The sequence below is a fragment of the Hyphopichia burtonii genome (assembly GCF_001661395.1).
Source record: "Hyphopichia burtonii NRRL Y-1933 unplaced genomic scaffold HYPBUscaffold_5, whole genome shotgun sequence".
Classification (NCBI taxonomy): Eukaryota; Fungi; Ascomycota; class Pichiomycetes; order Serinales; family Debaryomycetaceae; genus Hyphopichia; species Hyphopichia burtonii.
The window spans coordinates 420,537-438,971 of NW_017963732.1; the positions used below are offsets into that span (position 1 = coordinate 420,537).

At 33.6% G+C, this 18,435-nt stretch overlaps 12 protein-coding genes across 12 annotated transcripts; 4 read left to right on the forward strand and 8 right to left on the reverse strand.

The window, feature by feature from the left end:
• Positions 1 to 246: 246 nt before the first annotated feature.
• On the forward strand, positions 247 to 2,589 carry SKN2 (Skn2p; the record flags this gene model as incomplete). The annotated part of the gene is made up of 3 exons (XM_020219765.1): positions 247 to 799; positions 848 to 964; positions 1,019 to 2,589. The coding sequence occupies exons 1-3, from the start codon at positions 502 to 504 to the stop codon at positions 2,587 to 2,589; spliced, it is 1,986 nt and encodes a 661-aa protein (XP_020075539.1). The 5' UTR covers positions 247 to 501.
• A 56-nt stretch (positions 2,590 to 2,645) lies between these two features.
• On the reverse strand, positions 2,646 to 4,078 carry CEM1 (fatty acid synthase; the record flags this gene model as incomplete). Its single annotated transcript, XM_020219766.1, has 1 exon — positions 2,646 to 4,078. Exon 1 carries the CDS (start codon positions 3,972 to 3,974, stop codon positions 2,646 to 2,648), a length of 1,329 nt encoding a protein of 442 aa, XP_020075540.1. The 5' UTR covers positions 3,975 to 4,078.
• Positions 4,079 to 4,358: 280 nt separating this feature from the next.
• Positions 4,359 to 5,648, reverse strand: HYPBUDRAFT_6878 (uncharacterized protein; the record flags this gene model as incomplete). The annotated part of the gene is made up of 1 exon (XM_020223614.1): positions 4,359 to 5,648. The coding sequence occupies one exon, from the start codon at positions 5,646 to 5,648 to the stop codon at positions 4,359 to 4,361; it is 1,290 nt and encodes a 429-aa protein (XP_020075541.1).
• A 242-nt stretch (positions 5,649 to 5,890) lies between these two features.
• TRY4 (Try4p) lies at positions 5,891 to 6,394 on the reverse strand (the record flags this gene model as incomplete). Its single annotated transcript, XM_020223930.2, has 2 exons — positions 5,891 to 6,099; positions 6,142 to 6,394. Coding segments are annotated over 2 exons (462 nt in total), but the record flags the coding sequence as incomplete, so codon positions are not given.
• A 642-nt stretch (positions 6,395 to 7,036) lies between these two features.
• On the reverse strand, positions 7,037 to 9,024 carry HYPBUDRAFT_140875 (uncharacterized protein; the record flags this gene model as incomplete). Its single annotated transcript, XM_020219767.1, has 2 exons — positions 7,037 to 8,385; positions 8,446 to 9,024. 2 exons carry the CDS (start codon positions 9,022 to 9,024, stop codon positions 7,078 to 7,080), a joined length of 1,887 nt encoding a protein of 628 aa, XP_020075543.1. The 3' UTR covers positions 7,037 to 7,077.
• Positions 9,025 to 9,193: 169 nt separating this feature from the next.
• On the reverse strand, positions 9,194 to 10,035 carry PRE9 (proteasome core particle subunit alpha 3; the record flags this gene model as incomplete). Its single annotated transcript, XM_020219268.1, has 1 exon — positions 9,194 to 10,035. Exon 1 carries the CDS (start codon positions 9,953 to 9,955, stop codon positions 9,194 to 9,196), a length of 762 nt encoding a protein of 253 aa, XP_020075544.1. The 5' UTR covers positions 9,956 to 10,035.
• Positions 10,036 to 10,179: 144 nt separating this feature from the next.
• Positions 10,180 to 10,768, forward strand: HYPBUDRAFT_153305 (uncharacterized protein). The gene has a single exon (XM_020221471.1). It carries the CDS (start codon positions 10,210 to 10,212, stop codon positions 10,741 to 10,743), a length of 534 nt encoding a protein of 177 aa, XP_020075545.1. The 5' UTR covers positions 10,180 to 10,209; the 3' UTR covers positions 10,744 to 10,768.
• Positions 10,769 to 10,861: 93 nt separating this feature from the next.
• HYPBUDRAFT_12176 (uncharacterized protein) lies at positions 10,862 to 12,550 on the forward strand (the record flags this gene model as incomplete). Its single annotated transcript, XM_020219269.1, has 1 exon — positions 10,862 to 12,550. The coding sequence occupies one exon, from the start codon at positions 10,862 to 10,864 to the stop codon at positions 12,548 to 12,550; it is 1,689 nt and encodes a 562-aa protein (XP_020075546.1).
• ULP1 (Ulp1p) lies at positions 12,547 to 13,833 on the reverse strand (the record flags this gene model as incomplete). Its single annotated transcript, XM_020218797.1, has 2 exons — positions 12,547 to 12,656; positions 12,747 to 13,833. The coding sequence occupies 2 exons, from the start codon at positions 13,831 to 13,833 to the stop codon at positions 12,547 to 12,549; spliced, it is 1,197 nt and encodes a 398-aa protein (XP_020075547.1).
• Positions 13,834 to 14,135: 302 nt separating this feature from the next.
• Positions 14,136 to 15,689, forward strand: HYPBUDRAFT_110927 (aminopeptidase; the record flags this gene model as incomplete). The annotated part of the gene is made up of 1 exon (XM_020218795.1): positions 14,136 to 15,689. The coding sequence occupies one exon, from the start codon at positions 14,136 to 14,138 to the stop codon at positions 15,687 to 15,689; it is 1,554 nt and encodes a 517-aa protein (XP_020075548.1).
• A 96-nt stretch (positions 15,690 to 15,785) lies between these two features.
• Positions 15,786 to 16,628, reverse strand: HYPBUDRAFT_6884 (prohibitin subunit; the record flags this gene model as incomplete). Its single annotated transcript, XM_020223615.1, has 1 exon — positions 15,786 to 16,628. The coding sequence occupies one exon, from the start codon at positions 16,626 to 16,628 to the stop codon at positions 15,786 to 15,788; it is 843 nt and encodes a 280-aa protein (XP_020075549.1).
• Positions 16,629 to 16,874: 246 nt separating this feature from the next.
• CCC1 (Ccc1p) lies at positions 16,875 to 17,789 on the reverse strand (the record flags this gene model as incomplete). Its single annotated transcript, XM_020220199.1, has 1 exon — positions 16,875 to 17,789. The coding sequence occupies one exon, from the start codon at positions 17,787 to 17,789 to the stop codon at positions 16,875 to 16,877; it is 915 nt and encodes a 304-aa protein (XP_020075550.1).
• Positions 17,790 to 18,435: the final 646 nt, after the last annotated feature.

Genomic DNA, 18,435 nt, shown 5'->3' on the forward strand with positions numbered 1-18,435 from the left:
CAGTATTATGTATTGGTACAGTAAAGGAAAACGTACCTTAAAAGCTTTGTTTAATAGCCCCATTTGAGTGTTGCTAACATGTTGTACTCTTTATTTTCTATTTTTTGTTTTTAGGCTTATAACTGGTCTTTCTTTTTATTTTATTTTATTTGATTTTAGTTTTTTTTTTTTTTTTCTTTTTGATTTTCGATCTCTTGAAGTTGTTACTTCTTCTTTTCTCTTTCTACTAATCTTGTTTGTTTGTTCTAGTAAACTTGTGTTTGACTTGTATCCAGTTTTTTTTTTGTTGCAAGAAGATTGAGCTTCAAATAACTGAGCTCTTTACTAGAAATTTTTGCGCCTTTCGTTGATCAGTTGGCTTTCAAATCGTCGATTCACTCGTTCTTATTCATATTTGCATTATTCATTTCGTTATAGATCTCTTTGGGTCTTGTTCATTTTGATCGGTTACTTATTTATTTATTCAGCTGTTGATTCGAGAAAAGTTTTTTTTTTGCAATCATGGCCCAACGAGATTTAACTTTTAATACTCCTCAAGTAAATGTCTTGAGTGAAGACTCAAGAAGACCTTCTAGTGAGCTTCATAATCAAAATCCTTTTGTCAACCCTACTGAAGAAGAAGAGACTGCTTCTTCATTTGATGGCCAATCTTATAGTCAATCGGACGAAGATACTTACGGTAGACCTTATAATGGGTATTATAGTCAAAATGGTACAACTTCAAACTTATTATCATCCCAACATTCTTCAAACGAAGAAAACATTTTTGCCAATGCTAGAAACCATACTACTTCTAATGGTTATCGTTATAATGCCCTTAGTCAAACTAGTAACACGTTAATGCCAGATTCAAATAATATTAATGCTCCTCCTGCTTACGATAGGTATCCTTCGATGGCTAATTCAAGAGTGGTATCAAGTACTTCCCTCAACTCTCTTAATAATCAAAATAATTCCGGCATTGGTGCTGCTGGTGCTGGTGCTGGTGCTGCAGCAGCTGGACTCGCATATTCAAAAGATGATGAATCTTTAACTGATCCATTTTTACATAGTTCAGATTTTAGCCCTTTTGGTGGTTATCCTGCTCAACTGTTTCCTTTACATATAGACGAAAAAGAACCTGATGATTATTTGCATAATCCAGATCCAATTGCTGACGCCCATTATGATAAACATCGTTTCCTTTATGATCTTAAAAGAATCGATAAAAGATCTTTTGGTGGGATTTGTGGGATTTTATCCTTAGCAATCGTGGCAATTGTTATTTTTGTTATCTTACCAGTTTTGACCTATTCTGGGGTTACTTCTCCTTATAAACCAGAATCTTACGAAAAATTATCTCCATATTCGTATCCCTTGGTTTCTTCAATTAGAACTAGTTTAGTTGATCCTGATACTCCAGATGAAGCTAGAAAAATTAAAAATTCAAAAGGTAAAGAATGGAAATTGGTTTTCAGTGATGAATTTAATGTCGAAGGTAGAACTTTTTACGAAGGTGATGACCAATTCTTTTACGCTCCTGACTTTCATTATGCTGCAACTCAAGATTTGGAATGGTATGACCCTGATGCTGTTACTACTAAAAATGGTACTTTGAAATTAAGAATGGATGCTATTAAAAATCATGATTTATTCTACAGATCAGGTATGCTTCATTCTTGGAATAAATTATGTTTCTCCCAAGGTTTAATTTTAGTTTCAGCTCAATTACCTTTCTACGGTAATATATCTGGGTTATGGCCTGGTTTATGGACTATGGGTAACTTGGGTAGACCAGGTTATATGGCTACTACTGAAGGGGTTTGGCCTTATACTTATGAAGAATGTGATGCAGGTATCACTGCAAATCAATCTTCGCCTGATGGTATTAGTTATTTACCAGGTCAAAGATTAAATAAATGTACTTGTCCAGGTGAAGATCATCCAAATCAAGGGACTGGACGTGGTGCTCCAGAAATTGATATTTTAGAAGGTGAAATTGATACTACTAAATATCAAGGTATTGCATCTCAATCTTATCAAATTGCTCCAATGGATATTTGGTATTATCCAGATTATAATTTTGTTGAAATTTATGATCCTGATATTACTACTATGAATACTTATACTGGTGGTCCAAATCAACAAGCTGTTTCTGGTACCACTACTTTAAATACTAAATGGTATGAAGGTGAAGGTTATTTTCAACAATATGGGTTCGAATGGTTGTCACATGATAAAGATGGTTATTTAACTTGGTATGTTGGTGAACCAACCCTTACTGTTCAAGCTCAGGCATTAGCTCCAAATGGTAATGTTGGTTGGAGAAGATTATCAAAAGAACCAATGTCAATTGTTATGAATATGGGTATTTCAAATAATTGGGCTTATATTGATTGGAATGCTTTACAATTTCCTGCTACTATGAGTGTTGATCATGTTAGAATATATCAACCAGAAGATGAAATTAACGTTACTTGTGATCCAGAAGATCATCCAACCTCTGATTATATTGAAAATCATGCTAACGCTTATCAAAATGTTAACTTAACTAGTTGGGAAGATGCTGGATATAAATTTCCAAAAAATAAGTTAGTTCACAAATGTTAAATTTTATGTAATAATTAATAACGTTTCTTTTTGTTTTATTCTAGATATTATGTAGTTTATGAATTATATTTACCAAATACAATTGAAGCGTTAACACCACCAAAACCAAATGAATTACATAATGCATAGTTGATTTCTTTTGATCTAGCAACATTTGGAACATAGTCAAATTTATTGAATTTCTCTGGATCATCATCAGGATGTCCACCAACTTTTTCCAAATTAATAGTTGGGGGTAAAATATTTTCTTTCAAACCTTTAATGGCATAAATTGCTTCAACTGAACCTGCAGCACCCAATAAATGCCCAATAGCCGATTTTGTTGATGAGATTGATAAATTCTTATGATCTCCAAATAAATTATTAATTGCATTATTTTCAGCTCTATCACCTAAAACAGTTGAGGTTGCATGTGCATTTATATAATCAATATCATTTGGATTTAACTTGGCTCTTTTCAATGTATTTACCATTGCTCTATAGGCACCATCACCGGTGGTTGCTGGGGCAGTAATATGATGAGCATCACCACTCAATCCATAACCAAGAACTTCACCATAAATTTGATCTTGAGCACCTCTTTCAAGAACATTTGAAAGTCTTTCTAAAATTAAGACCCCACTACCTTCACCTAACACGAATCCCGATCTTGAAGCATCGAAAGGCCTTGAAGCTTTTGAGGGATCATCATTAAAGTCAGTAACTAAAGATCTTGCTCTGGCAAAACCTGATAAACCTAGTGGATGGTTAACTGATTCTGAAGCCCCAGCAACCATCACATCAGCATAATCATTTTTAATAAAATTATAAGCATCACCAATTGAATGTAAACCAGTAGCACAAGCAGTTGAAGCGGTATGTAAAGGACCTTTAATACCATGTCTAATTGAAATATTACCAGCAGCCATATTAATTAATAATTTAGGTACAAATAAAGGATTCATTCTTTTATAACCCTTAGCATCATAAGTTGTTGTGCCTTCACAAATATCATCAAAAGAACCAACTCCACTTCCAACAGTGATACCAATTCTTTCACGATCAAGGTTATTAAGGTCGAGTTTTGAGTCTTTAATAGCTTCATCGGCAGCTGCAATTGCAAATTGAGAGAAAATACCCAATCTTCTTGATTCGGCTAATTCAAAATAATCTAATGGATCCCATTTACCATCTTTAAGAGAGCCTCTAGGAACTTTCCCATAAACTTTGGCTGGGATCTTATCCCAACCGGCAGTTTCATAATCAGGGAAGCTAGTTGTTGAAATAATACCACAACTACTGTCTAATATTCCTTGCCAATTGTGTTTCAAACCAACACCTAAAGGGGTAACCAAACCAAGACCCGTTACAACCACTCTGCTTGCAGCAGAAGGAACAGACGACATAACTAAATTCTATGAGACCAGTACTGAAAAAAAAAAATTTTTTCAAGATAAAATAGCCTTTAGGAATCAACGATTTAGCAATAGAAGGAAAAGAAGAAGATTTATATTTTAAGGAGATAAAACCTAGAGACTCAAGCTAAAATGCCACCATTTTAAAGTTTTTATAAGCTTTTCGGGTGTTTGTATTACTTTTACTTTATTTTTTTTTTTTTCAGTAGTGCTTTGTATTGTTTCTATGGGAAAAAACAAAGTACAAATTGCAAGATCGTAATTAAAACAATCAGAAAGATGCTTTTCGGGTAATTGCAACCTTACATACCTTCTTTCAATGTGAGTGTTCCTTCTAAAATAAGCTTACAATAATAACTCTAAATAATCTTTTAATTAGGTTGGGATATTTAAAACTTCAAGGTAACATTGTAGTCTTTTTTCGTCACCAACAATAAAGTTTAGAGGATCTTGAATTACTTTAAGGGGTAAATGAAGTTGATTGCAAAGATGTATCCATTGATCGAAGTCATTGGACGACGCTAGGTTAAGATTAGAAGTTTCTTTTGGGGACAAGTTTGAATTCAAAAATTCAGTTAGCCTTTGTTTCTTGAAATTGATGTCTTTTGGTAATTTTTTCTGTTTTTTCAATGATTTTTCTAAATTTGAATGATCATTGATAGTAAGTTTGAATAATCTATAATGATTTTCGTAAAAGGACTGACTTTCATCTTTATCTTGGGTGAAATTTTTAAATTCATTTTTAAAATTTTGCTTAAAATCGTTGAAATATAAGTTTTTCAATTCGTTTTTGAAGTCTTGTAAAAAATGATAGTATGACTGTATTAATGTTGGTTTTGCCGATGTTTTTGGTCCTGATGTTGTTGATTGAGGGTTTTCTTGAGACCTAACCCATTTCTCGTATAATGATTCTTTCAAGTTATCGTCTATTGAATAATATTCCGGATTTTTCATAAATTCTGTTATTAGTTCATCCTGAACAATGAACCAGGGATCTGATAATGAGATTTGGTCTTTGTATTTGTCGAGAAGCTGGAAAAATGAATTTCCGTCTTCTTCATCAGACACTGAGAGATCTAGTCCTTTATTAATGTCTTCTTCATCTGAAACTGGTTCTTCTTTATTGATATCTTCGTCATCTGAAATTGATAAATCGAGTCCTTTATTAATGCTTTCTTGATCTGAATGGGACTCTTCTTTGGCGTCATCTTCTTCCTCTTCGCTGGAAGAGTACCCAAGACTCAACCCTTTGGGTTCTTCTTTCTTTTCGTTCATATAACCTTCTTCTTTCAACAAATTTTTAACAAGGTCAAGCTTGTCTACTTCCTCTTCCTCTTCCTCTTCCTCTTCCTCTTCCTCTTCCTCTTCCACTTGTTCTACTTCATTTTCCTCCTTCGCTTCCGCCTCTGCAGCCTTCTTCTCGTCATCAACTGCTAGGCCATTCACTTTACCCATAAGAAGCGCTACTTCGTCAAAGTTTATCCCATGCACAAACTCATCTTTATTCACTTGATAGTCTCTCACCAATTCGATAATTGACCAGGAGGACTTTTTCAAAGCCTTATTGAAATAGAAATGCTTCCCCTTGTCGGTCACTATCACATACCACTGTGAATCATTATACCTTATCAACGATTGAAATACCGGCGTACCAATTTCTATCATTTTGCAATGATAACCAAAATTTACTACCAAACCAAACAAAACAAAAAAAAAAAGTGTATGAGAACCGGTATCTCGTTCTCTTCACGTGACGTTTGGGGTCGGAACTCATTAAATACCGTTAGAGGGGATCATAATCTACATCAAAGGATTACCAAACGAACCATCGATAATTTTAATAAATAACAAAATATAATGCAGGAAGAATTGAATACGAAGAATTGAAGAGGAATGAGGATAGAAAGCTAACTAACTAGCATATTGACTGACATTTTCAATCGTTTTTTCTCTGGGGTTTCATATTGATCCAGTTTATGACTTTCTGGATGAGTATCTGATTTTGGTTTGGAATCATTTGCTGATGTAGTGGTGGTCGAGCTAGTGGCAGAGCTTATGTTATCATCAACCTCCGAGTTAGAAGAAGTAGGAGAAGAAGTCGATGCAGAATCCACCTCTTCATCAGCTTCGGCATCTTCATCAATTTCAATTTCTTCACCATCTTTATTTTTCTTATAAGATCTTCTTAATCTGCTTACTGCCAATTCACTACCCTGATGTAAGTTTTTAGCATGTCTTAATAAAAGATCTCTTCTTGAAAAAGGTCGTGAGCATATTCCACATATAAATGGTTTTAATTTATTGTGAGTCGATAAAGTATGTCTAGTTAAGTGTTCTTCTCTAGTAAATGCTCGATTACACTGTTTACAATTAAAGATTCGAGCATTCCCCGATGGGGTCTTGGATCCATATTTAGCGGTAGCTGATTTCTTTGTCGGAGTTGAACCAGTTGCACCAGTGGTATTAGTGGTCCCGGTGGTATCACTAGTGTTAGTTGTGCCTGGGGTAGTGGCACTAACTGTAGCCGAATTCATTTTATTCCTTCCAGTGTATTTGGCAAAGCCATAAAGAACTTTATCAATAGCTATAAAAGAAAGTATAACAAATGCTTTTATAAAAAATTCTCAATAAAGGATCTTTCAATTTTTTATGTTTGTTCGTTTTGTGGGGGTGGGGAAGCAGGTTTGTCTATTCTTTCTAATTATTTTGAATGTCTAATTTAATCAGCTAAACTCCCCATGAAACGCTAGCATTCCCTATTTGCTACGCTCTGTCCTTACCCGCTACGCTGGTTGTACCGTCTCTACAAATTACAGTCATATCTTGTTCTCCCCCCACAAATGCCAGTAGGACCTTCGACACTCCTTTGGTAAGAGTCGTGCCCGAGACCCCCAAAAAGACCGGGGTCGTGTCCCGGGGCGCGAAATGACGTTTACCGTTCGCAGCTTCGGTCGATGTTCCTTTATTCACATGGCGTTTAGTGCGGTTGCTGGAGGGGGGAGGTTATTGGGGGTGGTCATGTGACGGGCTTCTGGTGTACAGGCTTTTTTAATGACTGCAAAACGTATATTTATCTAAAGTAGGCTCCGTATATTTATCTAAAGTAGGCTCCGTATAAGTTCCAGATACGGTTGATATTTTTCAACTTATCGTCGGTGGAGGTGGCGTCTTCATTCAAGGCATTCAAGTCACTGATCCATTCTGATTTCAATTGTTTGGGAATGACTTTTTCGGATTGAATGATCAAGTTGATGATTTCAATGAATATCTTGCCGTCATCGATCAAGTTATCATCCTTTTTAATGATTAGCTTTTCGATATTGTTTAATGATTTGAGACAAATGAATTTGACGTTTTCTCCGTTGATGATCAAGCCTCTTTCATTGCGCTTACTGATCAATTGATTGTAAAGTTGATAAATAATAAAGATTGAAGGACTAATTGAAACCACCCCAAAGACCAATTGTTGGGACTTTAATAATTTATCAATACCGTTGATGGCCAAACCACCATCTACTTTGGTTTTCTGGATTTGGATTAATAAAGCTCGGACCAAAGAACCTTTCACTAAAGATTTAATTGGATTTTTCAAATCTTGTTCGTAATTTGACATTAAAATAGTTAAATCACCTTGATTGACGGCGTTATGGATTTGTAGTTTCAATTCATCACTCTCATCAGTTTTATTATAATCCACGGCATAATCAATCACCATTCTTTCTAAAGAATCTAAATCACTTTTCAAAGATTCTTTACTGGTAATACTTAATTCATTCATTTCATCATTTCTTAAAATTCCAAACATATTAGTTAATGGGGTGATTACCCAATTAGTCCAGAAACCAATTATGGTATCAATCAAGTTATGTTGGATCCATTGACAGATAAGTTTTCGATTTTGAAATAAGTTAATTGATTGCAGTGGTCCGTATTTGATGAGAATTAATAACATTGGCCAGTATCTAATGAGAATCCCTGGTTTTTGAGTTGCCAATAAATGTTCATGATACTGACTCATTTTATTGATACGATCAGTCAAAGTGTTGATACGTTGATTGATCGAATTAGAACTGATCAGTAATTCTAAATCACTAATTTTTTCCAAAATTTTTAAATTACTTTCAAATTCAATTTCCTTGGTAAATTTCTCATTTTGTAATATATCAATTGGCAAGTTTTTCATTAACAATCCCAATTGCTCATAATTGATTTCGAGTTGTTTATTGATTAGTTCAATCTTGGCTGTAATTCGCTTGTTAATCATTTGAACAGGTGAGTAAATGATTCTACCAATCACTTCTCTCATTGATTCCTTTTTCTGCAAAAAATTTATAGGGTTAGTAAGTCTTACTGAATCTTTAACAAAATCAACAAAACTGCTTTTAGCAATTGCTAAAAATCTCTTAAATAATTCAATGTTGTGATAAACTATATTATCTTCTTCGGTAAAACTTCCATGGACATCGTAATTACTGAGCTTGAGTTTTTCCTTTGACTGTAATAAGATTCCTTGACTCAAGTTCCATATTTCAATTGGTAAGATTTGAATACCATACACCAATTTCAGTAAATTTGATTCTTGAAGGTCGGTCCAATAATTGATTTGATTATAGTTCACAATGGTTCGATATATGAGTGTGGTTGATAACTCTTGATTAATTCCAATTAGAGTATAATAATTAATGAAATTAGTCAAACTAATACTAAGTGGATCCACCTTATTGGTTTGGAAATCTCCTAAATTGGTTCTGAGTGATTTTAATTGGGCTAAACTCGGTAATTTCTTAACCTTAGACTTATCCACTTGATACAAAGAGTACACTTCTTGGAAGACATTTTGCAATTGATCAATTTCTTCATTTGCAGTATTAGAATAGTTCATTAATATCGGTGCTTGTTGGCTGAGAAACTCTTTGGTGAAAGCATTGAGTTCATTTAAATGTTTAGTTAACTTAATTGATATGGTATTATTGCTATTAATTTCCGAAAGAAGCTTCTGATTCTTACGGGAATTGGTATCTCCTATACCAACGTTAATCATATCCATGTTCAATTGGTAAGATGTAGTTTATTCTATTAGATCTTTTTCCGTTATTTTTTTTTTTTTACAACTTATTTAGTTGCGGTCTGAGATTTTCAACGCTAAACCAGAACCCTAAACTCCATCTACAAATCCAGTATATTTTACAGTTTATTAATTATATATGCAACTAATCATCATCTTGATTTTTTTCATCTAAAACCCCGGTATCTTTAATTAAAGCATCAATTTCCAGATCTTTCCAAATTTTTTGAATTACTTTACCTTCATGTTGCTTTGATAAACTTAAAGTAGCAAATTCTAATTTTTCACTATTCATATTTGAACTATCCATAGTCTTAGATAAAACTTTTATAGCTAAATCACAAGCATCTTTTAAACTTAAGTCATTTTTATAATCCTTTTTTAATAAAGTTTGAGCAGCAGAATTATTAGCACCAATTGAAGTTGCTTTCCAACCACTATAATTACCAGATGGATTAGAAGTAAATAATTGGAATTGATATCTGTCATCGTAACCAGCATATAAGAAACTAACCCCAAATGGTCTTAACCCACCATGTTGAGTATAACCTTGTTTAACATCACAAACTCGTTTAATCAACATTTCACAAGGCATTTCTTCATTATAAGTCTTCAAATATTGTTGAGCAGTAACTCTAGCACGATTAACTAATATAGAAGCATCAGCATTCATACCAGCAACTGCACATATCATATTATCATTTAAAATATATAATTTTTCAGTAGACCCTTCATCATCTAATAACTTGGAAGTAAACTTCTTCTCACAAGCCAATACAACCCCTTCTTCTGATAAAATCCCAATGGCTGTCCCAGCATTGGATATGGCTTCTTGTGCATATTCAACTTGATATAATCTACCTTCTGGTGAAAATATGGTGGTTCTGGAATCGTATCTTCTGGACATCGTAACTCTATTCTATATGTTCTTATCAATCTGTGTACTTATTAATCTGTTATGACTCTACTATATCCTATCAATTGCTTTTGCTTCTGTCTGGCTAGTCTAACCTGGTTTAAAAACTAACTATTTCTTTTCACCAGTGGCGATTTTTCTAAAGAAAAAGAATCAAAAATTCCCGACAGTTGTGCACGACCCGCTAACATCAACACTTTATTACTTCAACTTGACGGCCTTTGGTCTGCTATTCCAATTTGATAATGAAGGTGTTTGTCAGTTCGTTGAATATCCCCATCGGATACACCACGCCTCGGTTCCCGGCGTTGTACTGGCCGTTGGGGGCCACGCAATCTGAATATCAACAACTGTTTTTATACTACTCGATAGATATTTGGAAATTCACGGTTTATTGGTCGCTCATACTCTTTGGAGCCATCTACTTGCTAGTGGGATGCATTGCTGCACTCAATATTAGCATGAATCCTTATCGGTTCTCCCAGTATGGTAAAGATAAGCCTAAACCTGATAAATCTAATGAATATAATGAAAAAACAAAACAACTACTGCCATATTCAAAACTGGGGATCCTCAATAGTCTCTTGGTGATTGTGATCTACGTGCTATCAGGCTCGATTCAGGGTTTCGTCAGTGGAGCCGTGGTTGGAGTCATGTTGCTGGCCATCTACAAAGCTGGTTCTTTGCCGATGAGTTGTTGGATCCCGCTTTCGTGGGGTATTGCTCTGATTCTATTTAACATTTGTAATTCTTACCGTACAAGTTCTCTGATTTTATAGATTAATAGGTGTATTTATGTATTTAGAGGTATTTAGTTGTAAAATTGTAATTATAAGTTCAAAATATGAGAAGGAAAAAATCAACCTAGTTATCAGTTACTTTAACCATCGCTCAACAATGACTTCACAAGCTCCAGATCAGTTGAACGTATCCTTTCTTAGGATCCCAAGGTTGGCTAATCAATTTGATACCTTAATCAATTCGTCCCAGTTGGCCGCTGGTGAATTTGATGATTTAACATTAGCCGCTCAATCATGCTTGGAATTGATGGATCAATATAAAACGCTTCATCCAAGTTATCAAGCGATGATTGACCACTTGAATAGCCATTCGGTGTCTCATAAGTATAGTGGAGAATGGATTTCTTCTATTGAACAGGAAGAAGGTTTATTGAATTTAAAAGCATTTAGAAAACTGCTCGAAAATGATGATTTGAACCAAGATGATAAATCATTTAAATTTGATGAATTTAAAAAAGTTTATATTCACTTTATGATAAAGAATGATTATCAACAAGCATCCTACTTCATTAATCTATTCAGTTCGTTTATTCAGTTCCAATCTCAAGCTCATAATCACAATCAATTGGTTGATAATAGGTACGTTGAATTCTTTTTTTATCAATTCATATTACAAATTTATAGTCAACTTTGGTTTCCTAATAATAATGAGACTACTACTACTACTCGTGCATCTTTTCAGTTGGGCCCAACTTCTGAAGATAAGGAGAAAATACCAATTGATGAACTGTTTGAAAATGAACCGACTTCAAGTTATTCAAACCCAATTGGTAATAATAACTTAGGTGCTATATCCAGTAAAATTAAAAATTATGATAATTTATTGAAGAAAATCAATTTTTATTATGCTAAAAATGAAATACTTTTCAATTCATTGAAAAATCAGTCTAATGATGATAATACCATTTCAAAATTATCGGATTTGACTAAAAAGGGCCTTGTCAGAGAATTGAAATTTTTTTGGTTAATTAAATGGTTAAATGTAATTCTTATGTTTGAAGAAAATGATATGAATCATTTTTTGGAAAATTGCTATGAAATATTACTATCTAATAGTAATATTCCAAATATAACAACCCTTGAAATAATTTTTAATGATTTTGAATTCAAGTCAGAATTACTTTCAGCTATTTGTTTGGCTTCAATTTTCACAAGACCTTTTAAAGAATTAACTCTTATGAATGACTTTGGTAATACTACCAATAAAGATCCAAGGAATTTCATTGATCAACAACTTATTGATTTGATCGTATCTAATGATGGGCTCGAATCTAGTATTTATCAATTGTTATTAAATATTTCTGAATTGAACACTTGGGAAACGAAAGCTAAATTGCTTAATGATCAATTCATTTTAAAAATTTATTCAAAACTCGGTTATTTATTACCCTCATCGAATGAAAGATTTATAAATAACTTTTCAAATGCTAAAAAATTCATTTATTATCTTAATTTAATCATTGATTTCAAAAATTTTCTATTAATTTTATCGGTATCTTCTAAAATTCCAAGGCTTACAATGTTGAAAAAATTAGGTTATAAAGAGTCACAGTCGGAAGAAATATCTAATGATTTATTAGCACTAATGTCGATTCTAAATCTTGGTGAACAACAAATTGGATATAATTCAAAATTAGATTATTTCTTCAATGATATAAATCAACAAGATGAAAATTTAAGGATTTTGAAATTACAAAAGGAATTAAATACATTATCAAGTGATCTTGAATCTGATTCATTCGCTAGTCTAATGAGAGGTATACTTACTGAGAGATTTTTTAGTTAATCTTCTATTTTTTCAACTTCTTCTTGAGATAGTTTATGAATCAAAGTCATCATATATAATCTAGCATCTAAAGCATTCAATTTAAGTTCGCTTAAATCTAAATTAACTTTATAATCACTTGGATTAAATGCATCATCATCATCATTATCATTATCATTGTTTGAATTAGTTTCATCGTCCACGGCCTCTTCATCACTTTTATCACCATAAAATAATCGTTTAATCAATATACAAGTATTCATAATGACATGAACTCCACAATCATCTGAATTATCTTGTTGATCACAAGTCATCTTGACAATTTCAATCTTGGAATTATTTTTAAATAAAGATTTACAGGATTGTAATCTATCCACCAATTGTTCCAATAATTGATCTTGTCTTTCATCAGTTTCGTCTTCAAAAGCCATTGAATCATATATATAAAGTTTGTTATTTATACGACAAAGCAAACATAATATCCAATGATCTCCGTTATTGGCTTTTTCTAAGTTAACTTCATCTTCTTCTAATTGATTGAATGGCATGAAAATAAATTTCAGTTTCATCAATTCCTTCATAGGTAACATTTCTTCTAAATTGCCTTCCATTGATGAGTGCAAAAGCAATTGAACTAATGATGGGAATAATAATTGAACTTCGAAATTGAATGGATTTGGATTCACAAACGTATTGATCAACCATTCATAGATAAATGATATATTATTATCATTCAACCATTCTTCCGGTAACAAGTAGTCCAAATCGGTTTTATAAAATGCAATTGAATTGAATTGAAATAACTTGAAATCTTCTTTGTTATTCCTATTGAATAATTGTAATATCTTACTATATGATGTCGTTAATTGATGCTTGGTATAATACGGATTATATTCTTCCTCCTCATTCTTGAAAGTATCAAGTAAACTTTTATGCTTAATGTCATCCGAAAGCTTATTAAGTTTCTTCATATATGAATTGTGTTTTTTCTGTCTACGTTTCTCCTTACGGTCCTCCTTTGACTTCTTCTTGCTCTTCCCCAGAGACTCTGAGGTTCCACTGGTGTCGGAAACGGTAGAATTCTTCCTTCCTGTACCCAGTCCCGGTGATAAATACCCATCAGTATCATTATTACTACTCCCACTTTCATCTTCATCCAATGGTAGCAAATCAAACCCATTGGTCCTAATTGTCTTATTATTGGATCTGGAAAGTCTTCTCAATGGATTATGGTGGTGACGTTCCAGGTCAACGTCATGATTTAAACAAAATCCTCGGTTAGCATCAAAGTATAAGCTGCCCATTACGCTGTTCTATGATCTTGGTCCGCTTGGTATATATATCTAAGAAGACGATTCAAGCAAGATTTATGTCTTCGATAAGGTGTGCGATCTTACTAAAAAAACTCATGACATGCTTTTTCCCTTGGAGCAAAAGAACAAAAAAAAATCATTGGTTTCCTCGAGTATTTTTGAAAAATTGCTATTTTTTTTTTTTTTTTTTTAACAATTTTGCAATTGTTGAAATTTTGCAGCCTTTCAAGTTCGTGATGATAAGTCTACTCCCGTTGAGGCTAGGAGCCATAAGACAGGCTCGGTCGTGGGGGATGCGGTCGATTAGGGCTGGAAATGTCTACGGAAGTAAGAGATGCTTACAAATTGAAACCCGACCTGCGGAATTGTTTAGTACTGGACAACCAACCCATGAAACAAGAAGACATTATTTACCAGAGCCAGGATATTTGACTCCTGGGATCAGTGCATTGGAGTATTATGATAGAAGGGCCGAGCTTATGGCCCAGTTACCAGCCAAGTCCATAGTTATATTGGTTGGTAATCAAGTGCAGTTCAGCAGTGGTAGTGTATTTCATGAGTTCCAACAGGATAATGATTTGTATTATTTGACTGGATGGCTAGAACCGGACTCCGTTGCCATAATTGAAAAAACGCTGAATACAGGTAGCGACGAAGATATTGCGTTGCATATGTTGGTGCCCACCAAGAATCCAGCGGTTGAATTATGGGAAGGGGAAAGATCGGGAATGCAAGGAGCTTATGATTTTTTCAATGCCGATTATGTTGAGGATATTAATAAGATTGATAGATATTTGGATGGTTTATTGAAGAAGAATGAATATGTATATTGGGATGATAAGAATAAATCAAAATCAGGGGTTAATAATTCATCAAAGTTTCAAACTTTTTTCAATAATTTTTCCGTTCATAAGATTCCTAATACAATTAATGAAACTTTGAAAAATTCCAGAAATTGTTTAATCAGATCGATTAAACCTACCATTGCAAAACAAAGATCAATCAAATCCCCGGCTGAAATCAAAGTAATGCATAAAGCCGGCCAAATATCATCAAGAGCTATTAACAAGGCCATTGCCAAAGTTGGGAGTGACGATCCAATACATACTGAAAAGACTTTGTCGAAGTACTTGGATTACCAATTTGTTAAAGGAGGTTGTGATAGACAAGCATATATTCCAGTGGTTGCCAGTGGATCAAACGCATTAATTATTCATTATACTAGAAATGATGACTTATTATATAAAGATGAGATGGTTTTCGTTGATGCTGGAGGAAAATTAGGGGGTTATTGTGCTGATATTTCAAGAACATGGCCAAATTCACCTAAAGGATTCACACCCGAACAAAAAGATATATATCAAGTTGTATTAAATGCAAATAAAGTTTGTATTGATCAATGTTTTGAAAGTAATCAAGTATCATTGAATGATATTCATGAAGTTTCAGTTAAAGTTTTAACTCAAGAATTGAAAAATTTACCAGGATTTGGATTAATTAATTCTGGTGACGTTAGCAGATATTTGTATCCACATTATATTGGCCATCATTTAGGCTTAGATTTACATGACATTCCTTCAGTTTCAAGATATCAAAAATTGAAGGCTGGTAATGTGGTAACAATAGAACCAGGGGTGTATGTACCAAAGGATGATAAATGGCCAAAAGCATATCAAGGAATTGGTGTTAGAGTTGAAGATGATATAGTTGTTGGGAAATACAGTAAAGATATTTTAAATTTAACTAGTGGATGTGTTAAAGAAGTTGAAGATATTGAAAGTTTAATCAGGTCAGGAAAAGTAACTACTCCTGGAGCTTATGATGAATTAGTTGAATTAAATATATAATTTTGTATATAGAGATTACATTTTTAGGTTTTTTTTTTTTTTTGTATAATTTTTCGAAACTAAATAACTATGTACATGACTTATTGAAATGGGGGATTAACGGCCAACGTTTAAGAGTAAGTTATTACCATCGCCATTACCTTGTTTACCACCAGCTGGTAAATAAGAAACATTTGGAGAGTTAGCTAATAAACCAGCAATATCTTTTGAAGCTTCTAATCTTCTAATCATTAATAAACCATCACCAGCCTTGGCTAAAGCTTTTGAAACGGTTTCGGCAGATTCAGCCTCACCTTCGGCTCTAATAACATTAGCTCTACGTTCCTGTTCAGCTCTTTCCACCAAAAATTTAGCTCTTTCAGCATCTTGTTGAGCAATTTGTTTTTGTTCGACGGCTTTAGTAAATTCTTTACCAAAAGTCATGTGGGTAATTGAAACATCTTCTAATTTAATGTTAAATTCATCGGATCTTTTACTTAATTCTTGTCTAATTCTTGCACTTACCACTTCTCTTTGAGTAATTAATTCGGCAGCATCGAATTGGGCAACAATACTTTTCAAAACTTCATTACCAATTGCTGGTAAAACTCTTTCATCATAATCTAAACCTAAAGTTTGATAAATTTTTGGTAAATTTCTAACTTCTGGACGATGTAACACTCTCAAGGTTAATGATACATTTTGTAAATCTTTTGAACCGGTAGTGGTGGCCATCACTTTTGGTTTGGTTCTAACATCATAGATAATTGCTCTTTGAAACCATGGTAATAAGAAATGGGTACCTTCGCCGATAACTTGTGGTTGAACCCCTTTCAAACGATCGAATATAACTGCACGTTTCCCACCTTCGACATCGTATATAGAAGCTTCACCTAGAGTGAAAGCTACACCGGCACCAATGGCGAGTCTTGAAGCAAGATTAGCAGCTCTTTGGGACATTTTAATGATTGATTAGAAGGTAAGGTAATGGTTGAATTGCCACTAAAGTTTGAAAAAAAAATTATAAATCCTTCCCCAAGTAAAGACCCGTACACTTTGTTCCTACACCCGTACAGTTTGTGTTTTTTTTTTTACAACCAATAGAGACATATTAGACGTTAAGATTAAATAATATACACAGTAAACAATATCTACAGCTTCCCAGTAATGCTGAAATCCATACTTAGCCAGCGATGATGCAAAAGATTAATTATCAATGAAATAAACAAGGGTCCAAGCAGCCCCGGCCGCCACCGAACCAATAAGAACCATTTGTATACCTTCGGTGAATTTTTTATTGGTACCACAATCTTCACCTAAAGAGATTGAGGTTTTAATAAAACCAAAAATGAATAAAGTAACAATCATGACAATGACTGAAGCAATTAAGCCGGTTTCCACTATATGACAAAAAAAATAAGGAATTAAAGGAATGAACCCACCCAAAAAGTAACTGGAACCAATGGTTAAAGCCGAAGTGATTTCTCTACCTTCAGCGGGTTCTTCTAAGCCTTTACCGAATCTAATAACAAAATCAATTAAATTTTTTGGTTGGGAATCTAAATCTTTTAAAAATGAGGCAATGGTTGATTCTGAAGCCCCTAGATCTAACATGATTTCAGCAGCGTCTTGATTAATTGTTTCTGGTTTTTTGAAAAATTGTAATTTTTCCTTTTTAACTTCTGATTTATAGTAGTCCAATTCTGATTTGGCAGCTAAATAACCACCAAGACCCATCGATATGGATCCAGAAACTAACTCGGCCATACCACCAGTTATAACAATCTTGGTTGAACCCAACGAAGATAACCCGGCAGTTAATGCAAATGGAACAGTTAATCCATCCGATAACCCAATAATGATATCCGACATAACTCTTGGGTCAAATTTGGTGAAAAACCCCTTTGCTTCTTCATCCTCTTCCTCGTTATAATCGTTGGACTTGACCGCATTCAATATAGCTTCTTCGTTTGCCGATTGTTGGGCACGATCAGGATTATCGGTGGCACCATATGGCGATTGATTTTGATTTAGTAAATGATCAACATGCTCCAATTCATCGTCGGATTTGGTTCTCTTCAATAAAGCACCAATGCTATTCTTGATACCTACTAATGACATCTTCTATAATTATGATAAAAAGGAGTATTCCAATCGCAAACTGACAAATTTCAGTATTTGTGTTGAATTTAATACAAAAAGTAAAATGTAAAAATGTATGGGTGTTTTTTCTAAACTCTGCCAACGGGGGGTAGTAACTCTGTTTTCTGCGATTGTTGTCTTGCTCCTTTGTTAGGGGTCCTTTAATAGACGAATGGTAAATACTTATTAAACAAAGAAGAGATGTTAATTCGAAAAACAGAATTTTTGAAAGAACAAAGCGATGTAATTTTATATTTATATTTATAACCTCATCACAGTAATTTTATTACTGAAAAAAAAGAAAAATTCAACGAAAAGCGTTGCAAAATCAAAACTAAGGGTTCCCCTTTCGTTTTTTGTTCTCCGTTTGCGGATGGTTTGTTAAGGTGCACGGGTGCGCCGGTGGTTGCTTACCAATTGGTGCGCTCTGATTGGCTGATCTCTTGTACGAGGGTATTTGTATTGTATGTCTCGTAGGTGTTGATGTTAATTATTTATGCATTTAGGTGTTGGTGTATTGATGTTAATTCGTTGATTTATGCATTTAGGTGTTGGTGTATTGATTTATTAATGTATTGATTTATTAATGTATTGATTAATGTATTGATTTATTAATGTATTGATT